The sequence below is a fragment of the Charadrius vociferus genome, unplaced genomic scaffold, assembly GCF_000708025.1.
Source record: "Charadrius vociferus isolate BGI_N301 unplaced genomic scaffold, ASM70802v2 scaffold349, whole genome shotgun sequence".
NCBI classification, from domain to species: domain Eukaryota; kingdom Metazoa; phylum Chordata; class Aves; order Charadriiformes; family Charadriidae; genus Charadrius; species Charadrius vociferus.
This window is the reverse complement of record NW_009650068.1, coordinates 436,862-445,903: the sequence shown is the minus strand read 5'-3', so window position 1 is coordinate 445,903 and position 9,042 is coordinate 436,862. Positions and strand designations below refer to the sequence as shown.

General features: G+C 38.9%; 1 protein-coding gene across 1 annotated transcript in view; it reads right to left on the bottom strand.

Annotated features, from left to right (window-relative positions):
• Positions 1-9,042, bottom strand: part of OSBPL10 (oxysterol binding protein-like 10) — an 87,042-nt gene that overhangs the window by 43,759 nt on the left and 34,241 nt on the right. Inside the window, exon 5 of the mRNA XM_009891980.1 lies at positions 5,438-5,648. Coding sequence (XP_009890282.1) covers positions 5,438-5,648 — 211 coding nt within the window. The remainder of the gene's footprint in view (positions 1-5,437; positions 5,649-9,042) is intronic.

The following is a 9,042-nucleotide window of genomic DNA, read 5'->3' as shown; positions in this document are numbered from 1 at the left end:
AGTTCACAAAACACACACCTATTTCAGATGGCACAATACTCTGTATCCCACACAAATGCCCTCAGGAAACACGTGTTTCCCTTTCACAGGTGCACACAGCAGGAGGGAGGGAAATTCTCCACAAAGAGAAGGTTTACAGTAGATTTTTCAGTTAAGCAATGTTGATATTTTTTTTTTCCTGGTTCTGATTTTCTAGGTACCTGATGTACCTTCAAACTACATTTTTGCATGATAATTGATGCATGACGTATGACTAACACCCACCTCAATTCTATAACAAAAACCTTTCTATTTTTAAGTCCCCTGGTCTGGGTTTATAGATTGAAAAAAACTCATGTTTTTTCCTTGCACAATTGTAAACTAACATCTATTAAAAGAACTCTTACAAAATACTGTAACTATACTCTAACAAATACCCCCTTAACTATACAGCAGTAGGCCTCGAGCAGAGACCAAGATTAGATCTCAATTCCATCCCCTGCCAGGGATGGATGCAACAGTTTTGTCTCTCTGCTAAATCCTACTGCAGGCTGAACCAGCAACAGCAAGAGGCAGCTGCACATCTGCTTTTCAGATTAGAAAGACAACCTTGTATTTGCCAATGCTCTGCAGGGACTAGAAAATAACATTATCTTCCAAAGAAAGAAGAACATATAAGGAATAAGGTATTAGCATTTAGATAGAACAGCAAATTGTTTTGGTTATTCTCCACAGAAGCAAGTCTAGTGATGATGTATTTAAGGGAGACCTGACCCACCATGCCAAATTTAGCAAATTACACCAGTAACAAAGAGTCTGGTCTCCCCTGTCGTCTCTTCTCACCGTTCCCTGCCCACAAGCATTTCTGGGGGTTGAAGGGTGGGGTGGGGTGTGAAGCAAGAAAGAGGACTCCTCTGCTTAATTTTCTCTCTTCCTGCCTTCTCAGCTGCAGGAGAATCCCTAATTGTCATTTGTCACCAAATTGAAAGCATCTAGATTTTGTCTTTCCTGTCCATTTACTTTCTCCAAAAAGGAGGCAACAGAGAATCTGCTAAAGCAAAGTTCAAGTACATTGCCCCCAACTCCAGGATCATCTTCAACCCATTTGCTGCTATGGAAGCTAATGAACTTCAGAAAATCTATAGTGAGGACGGGTTTGGGGTTTGTTTTGAAAAAATCCTCAGGAAAAAAAACACGTTCTATTTTACACTTTGGAAAACTGGGCAAGTGAGAAACAGAAAAAATATAGGAGGGAATTCCTAGGAGGGAGATGCTTTATTCAGTAAATTAATGGCTAACATGAAACTCAAACTATCTGTTTATCTGTACAGGCTGCTACTACAAACAGGATTCTGTCTGCCAAAACACAAAAATAAAATAACAGACTTAATATACAACATAACCTGGTAAAGCTACTTTAAAAAAAAAAAAAAAACAGTTAAGTTTGCTCTGTTTGCAGTTTGGGAGGGGAGAACATTAACCATAGCAATCAATAGGCTCTAGAGACACTCTTCTGCCAAGGGCTACACAGGCAGAAAAAATAACCCTACAAATTTTAAATTCTGAAGTGAAGACAAAAGTTTATTCTCCACATTTTTATTTTAAAAGGCACCTGTTTCCTATCTGCATGCTAAATGAACTCAAGCTTGTCACAAGGCACTTAATGCTGAGTAGCAAATACTTTATCTGTACCCAAATGGTGACATTCTTGGCCAATAAGAAAATCATACAATCACAGAACAGTTTGGGTTGGAAGGGACCTTTAAAGGCCATCTAGTCCAACCCCTCTGCAATGAGAAGGGACATCTTCAACTAGATCAGGTTGTTCAGAGCCCCGTCCAACCTGACCTTGGATGTTTCCAGGGATGGGGCACCTACCACCTCTCTGGGCAACCTGTTCCCATGTTCCACCACCCTCAGTGTAAAAAGTTTCTTCCTTATATCTAGTCTAAATCTTCCCTCTTTTAGTTTAAAACCATTACCCTTTGTCCTATCACTAGAGTCCGTGATAAAGAGTCTGTCTCCACCTTTCCTGTAGGCCCCCTTTAGGTACTGGAAGGCTGCTATAAGGTCTCCCTGGAGCCTTCTCCTCTCCAGGCTAAACAACCCCTGCTCTCTCAGCCTGTCTTCATGGGAGAGGTGCTCCAGCTCAGCTAGAAATGAATTTGACATTATTTGACATTATTTTGACTCAAAAGTAGAAACACAGAGAGGATTTTGCTTCACTGACTGTTCTTGTTTATGCACTTCCAAAATCAAGCACTAACAAAAAAGACAATCACAAAAACCCTTCCTTGAAGCTTTAGAGTGGAAATAAAACATGTGTTGACTACCCTTCAAGACAAGATTGAAGACTTCAGTTTAATCTTCACGTCTGCTTGTAGGCTTGAGGTCTAAGACTGACAACTCGTGAGAAACATGAAAACGAAGAGGAAAAATCATGTCATCCTTAAAATATTCCACGACAAAGGATGCCATAAAAATATCTAAAGTCAAGACCTACACAATCCTAGATTCTGGATAAGATTCCACTAAACTGCATGCCGAGCTGCTTTCGTTACTGGAAAACAAAGCAATAAAAATATTTACATCAAAAGAAAGGAGCCATATTTTTCTGTGTAAAACGATAAAGGTCTGTATATCTGTTTAAAATAGCTACTATTTAATTGTAATCTTCATGAGTGAATTCCATAAGTACTAGGTCAGAAAACTCTCAGCAACTTAAAGTCCTTGCTTTAGAAGCAGCAAGACTGCAAGGCCTACGGTGCACAGAGAAGTCATCTGCAATCCTTGCGTAATCAGCCATAAAGACTTCAAGGACACAAGCAGAGCAAAGCTACAGAGAAAAGAGAGAAGGTAGATAGGTATCTACTTTTCAGGCAGTTCTCTCTCTTTATGGCATAATAGTGACTGCTTTTAATGCTGAAGGAAGGTAAACTCAAAGGTAAGTTCAAATCACCAAAGCAAAGCCACTGACTATTTCTCACACTACACATGAGCAGGACTGTGCTGCTTTGCTGGACTGGACTGCTTTCATGAACTGCAGGCTAGAAACAAGAAAATGTTATCAAATTCCTATCTTGTCTCTCTCTGCAAAATTCTGTGGATCCTGCCCCACAACACTCACAAGCATCTTGGGACACCATGCAGCAAGTAATTAGACTGCACTGGGATGGAAACATTTGGCAATAAATTGCACAGGGCCATCACATCTCATGGGAAAGGCACTTGAGGCTTCCTGTCAAAAGAACATATGGCTTTTAAACTAACAAGAGTCATTTTCACCTGACAGTATCAACAGGTGACAGTAAAGGTCATCTTTTGGTTGCACCTTCTGGGTACGAAATTAAAAAAATTCACCTGGAGGACACAGAATCGAAATGAAATATATCATGTCTCAGAATTAGAGTTTGCTAGAGGATTACTTAAAGGCATTATTCTGATTAGGTATGAGTTTATGCAGCTTTGATGACTCTGAAACGCCACCCACTCAGCAGAAATGTTAAGTCTATCAAAGTACGCCTGGACAAGATTAAACGTGTAGGAAAAATCAGTAATCAAGACTTGTAGGCCAGGTTCTTTCAGGCAACTGTGTTGCATAACAACGCCTGGGGAAAAGAAAAGGGAAAAAAATAAAAAGATTGTCTCACAGACTTTCAGTCAGGAACAAGGGACTAAATATTTCAGCAGCTTTTAGTTCATTTCTTTTTTTTTCTTAAAATACGTACCAAAGAATAAGCACACGTACACTCTGAATAATTAACTGTTCGCATTCAGGTTCTCACAGTTACACCAAAGATGCTGGTGTGAACCAGTGCTACAGAATTTTGACTCCTGAAAGGATTCTTGAACAAGTCTTAGGAGGAACAAACAAAAACACTTACTAAATTTTATTAAGTACTTTATAGTTCTGGCTTTCCACTTTTTTTTTTTTTCCTCAAAAAATATGGGATTCCCTTTCAGCAATTACTACTAATGTTAGGCTTGTTTTTCTCTGTTCTTGTGCACAAATCCTCAAAAATCATTATCAAGTCAAAATACAGACACTGATTTAACAGAAGATTATTTGGACACAGACTCAAGGACATGTACAACTCAAGTCACCTATCTCTGACAGTTCACTTAGATCACACAGACATGAAAAACAACCTTCAGGGACTTAGAAACTAGAAAGGGACTTTTCTTTGAAGGATGCTTTTCATCTTTCTTCCAAACCATTCTCTTTTGAAATGAAATTATATCAAATAATTTAATTAAATGCACTTTATCATTACTATTTAAATATGTGCAAGGGTTTTTTTGCATTTTCTACAAGAAAACCAGAATACAGAAAATACAAAAAGTGTTTGTTTATTTATGTTCCTTTATGAAATATATCAGAATCTGGATGCGGGAAAGTCATGATATACCATAGTTTAAGCGTCAAAGTTTTTACACTGGTTTTCCCAAGAACCCTTTTTACAACATTTGCCTACTTCTCAGCTGACCCTCTCACATTTCTATTTTCCCCACCATGGGAATTCTTCAGGGGGCTTCCTACCTAGCTGTCTCAGCAGCCCTCAGGGCATATCTTGCCGCGTAGTATACCTACTGTAAGTAAGGACAGGTTGGGGGGTATGTTGTTGAAGCACCCGAAGGAAACATAAAAAGCCACCCCACATCCAGAGTTCTGCTGATGCTGCTCCTCTGATATCAAGTCCTGTTCCTGCTCTTAGAGTAGGCAGTGCAGTGTGTGCATGGAAAAACACTGACCACCCTTTCAGAAAGCTAAAGGCCCAATTCCATCATTGTGGACAGAGACACAGAACTGGGTGAACTGAAAAAAATAAGCTGCATGGGGACTGAGAGGTTCATGGCTGCAGAGCTCAACACAGAATCACACCGTTCAACATTTTAGGCTCATAGAAATTTGCCACAGATTTTTTTTTTTTTAAACAGCAGCATGGAGAATTCTTTCCAGATTAAAAAAAAAAAAAGACTGGAATAAATCTGCCTCAGCAGCATCCTTCCATGTAGAAAACTAGAAATATGATTTTTCATTGTAGCATTGCATAATATTGTATGTATTTTTATCAAACAAATCTGTATTGTGATTTCAATCAAAGAAGAAAAAAAAGCAAAACAAGCCAACCAAAAAGGTTATGCACTGTCATTAAGAATACAGGCTTATCTGCCTGCTCTCTATGTCCACCCTTTTTTTTTTTTTTGTCTTACTGTTTTCAGAACCTGATTTCCCTGAGAAGACTTAGGACAACCTCTTTTCCTCCTGTCTTCTGATTTCAATAGATTTTGCATCTTTTTTTAGGCAAAGAGAAAAATTATGATAGCTGAGACTGTAGAAACTTACAAGCTGCTCACCCCAACTCCTCTCTGAGGAACAGTTAATTTTGCCTGCTTCAGTATCATAATAAAAAACTCCAAGGCACATAAAATAATACCCAAGAGAGCTTGCGCTCACCTGATGACAGTGTCCTGTTATGATGCTGGCCCACTTGATGCATGCTTTGCTGTAACAGAGTCAGGCATTCTCCAAGGCAGCTCAGGGTGGCAGCAGAGGTAGCTTTTAAAAGCAGCAAGTCCTGATCCAAGGCAGAAAGAGGCCCAGAACTTGGGAGAGCTTCAATGGCTTGTACAAGATTCTTCTGTTGTCCCTCAACTTGGCTCATCATCTGTAAAGATCCAAAAACATCTGCTATCATACGAAATACCACTATGTAGCTGCTAAATTCTTATGGGTTGATATAGTGACTAAACGTGAAGAACTACCACAAATGGATGTTAATGTTCTGATCCAAATATACCATATACTTACCTACAAAAACGAAGGGCTTGAGACTACCAAAGGCCTGTAAAAATGTCAAGACTATGTTAGAGAAAATCGTCTCTTAAAATAGTAGGTTCATATTAGGTTTAATAGTGTGAGTCATACTTTCTGAAAGTCTTCATAAGGAAAAGTATGAAAATACTACTTCCTTCTCCATTAGTAATTTAGGCTTAGATTATCTCTCCTTTATATGTGATCTGAAACACCCAAGAAAGCTACACTGTCCCTCCTCCTCCTTTCCTACATAAAATATCTAATCACAGATAAGAACATACATTTTTCATTTCTCAAGCATCAGTAAAGAATTGTTTTTACAAAATCAGGTAACTTGTAAGTTTACAGACATTAGCATAGGATGCAACCTAAGAGAACTTATTTACTATCAGATATGAATACCAGCTGTCAGGGAGAAAGTTAATCTGTTTCTAGATTTGGACCATCCAGATGAAGATGAAACGCATGCTTGTATAGCAGATATAAACAACGTTATTTGAGCGGGCTGTTCTTTAAACAAATTGGCAGGCTTCCAAAATCCTTCCTAAACCCAACAGAAAAAGGAGATGTTTGAAACTATTTCCCCGTTTTTACAGCCTGTAGGAAATTGCACATGCACATGACAGGCCTCTTTCTCACACTTACCTTGCAAAAAAACTTATTGCCAAAATTTATAGGTTCATAGTTGAGGTATCCAAAGCTTTCAGAAAAAATATCTGAAGACTTCAAACAAGTTTAGAATTAAGCGAAAAGCTGTTGTTGCAAGGTTTGTAAGGAAATTTAGCTAAATGCCTTGCTGAAGGTTACAATAATGACATTTTAATAGTCAACATTTAAAACAGAGGTCAGCTTCAGTAGAAGCCACAGTCAATTTTAATTCTCTTTGACAGAAAACAGAATCAGTCAGAAGGTGACACAGACCCCCACAATACGCAGCCTTAGGGAACCGCTAGAACTCCAGGCGGTGCTCTGCTTTCGGAAGTCACACACCATGTAACTGAGCTCACAGCACAGACAGAGGGTTGCTTCAAAGCAAAAACAAGGGCACCAAAGACACACACTCGCGCAAATATTCCTCCCTCAGGAAAAGAGCTCAGGGAGGCAAGTTCAGGGACGGCTAGAAGAAAAAAGATCATCTTCTCCCTGGAAGACTGCACAATGTAATTTTATGGAAAACTGCTTCCCTCCTTTTGCCATCCTGAATAAGAATGTGAAGTTGAAAAGCTGACGTTCTCATGCTTCACTGCAACAGAAATGTTCTATTTTCATTTCTAAGTGACTGGTTTTCCTACCTTTTTTTTTTTTTTTTTTTGTGAGAAACACTGATTTCCAAAGGAAATAAAATCCAAAATAAAACTTGGAAACTTCAAATTTTAAACGTTTCCATTTTCCCTTCCCCATTAATAAACAGCAACTATATTCTTCTGCAGCTAAGACAGAAGCATAAGATAAACTGACAAAAGCGCTTAGAAAACATTTGGAAAATTAACTAAATGTTTGCATCTATCACCTAGCCCAAAGCTTTACAGGCTTTTATTAACTATATTCTTCCTAAAGTAGAAGAAATTTAAATAAAATCAATGATTTATTCTCCCTTTAGCCAAAACAACGTATTGCTCTGAGTTGTACTATTCTCTAGCTGACCTAAGATAATTTTAAAGAAGCCTTTTTGATTCATCCTTTCTGCGCTACCTAACTTCACGTTAGAGTTGTGGTACCAGCAGCTGTTCTACAGACGTGACACAGCGTAAGAGACCAGGGATGGCAATTTCTGTGTAGCATTCAAAGTATTAGAACTTGCTGAACATTTGCTGCTCAAGCACTGATCAAAACCGCTCTGTTTAAGGTGCTGAATGAATATAACAAAAAGGAATAACCTGCCCCATTCTAGACAGTCACAGAACAACTCTGTGGCAAAATGGGAAGGAAATAACGTCTATTATTGAAAGAACTGAATTTTTTACACGCTTGCCAATTTTATTTTAAAAAAGTCATTGACAAAAGATTTTAGAAGAGTTGAAGTGTGGTTGTTCTAAAAGAATAAATCAAAGAGGAGCTAATACCAAACCATGCTAGACGAAACTCGTTAAACACATTAACCCTTAACAGGACAGACACTAGGCCATGCAGCTATAGCATTATCCTCTATCGTACTTGTGGGTCTACTTTTTCCTATCTCGGGGAGAGGGGAGGCTGAGTGCTTGATTTATCAGCACCCAAAGCTGGTTTCAAAGGCAGAATTAAAAGCTTTGATTTGGAAAAAGTTAAATTGTAACTTTCATTTTCCAAAGTGAAATAACTTGCTTAATTTTGAATGAGTCTGCTCTTACAGAGGTTTATTTTAGTACATTACAGCTCTCAATCCTCCTTATTTGCAAATACAGACAGCTCAAACTAGTAGTTCTCTACTTTTTACAACAGCAAAGACTATTTGCCCCAGTCTCCTCACCAAGTCTCCAACCCACTTCTCTTTCCACTCTTGTTTCAGCTTTGGATCCCCTCTTCACCTATAAATAGCTTCTCATAACATGGAACAGAAACCACATATTCCCACAAATGCACTCAAACATCAGAAATACAACTCAATGCTAGATATAAAATAAAAACCCTGAAAGAACTATCAGGACTCCATGTATTAAAAGGAATTACATGCATGCATATATCTAATATTAGTAGCATTTACTTAAATGCAAAATGTTCAGTAAGAGGAAGCCTCGGGCTACGAAGAGACCAGCTCATATACATGGTTTGCTCCTTTCCCCATCTTCAGTGTTGCAGCAGAACAAACAGACCACATTATGTGTTCCCTATTGACAGCTGTTCCTGAAGCTTGAAAGGGATTCAGACCTTTTGGCCTGCCACAAATTCTCAGCTATTGTCCGTATTCTTGCGGTGAGTTGACCATGGCTGGATGCCAGGTGCCCACCAAAGCCGCTCTATCACTCCCCCTCCTCGGCTGGACAGGGCAGAGAAAATACAACAAAAGGCTTGTGGATCGAGGTAAGGGCAGGGAGAGATCACTCAGCAGTTACCATCATGGGCAAAAAAGACTCGACTCGGGGAAATTAGATTAATTTATTACCAATCAAATCAAGGTAAGATAATAAGAAAACAAAACCAAATCTTAAAACACACCCCCCCACCACTTCCTTCTTGTCAGGCTCAACTTCATTCCTGATTTCTCTCCCTCCTCCCCTCCAGTGGCTCAGAGGGACAGGGAATGGGGGTTGTGGTCAGTTCATCAC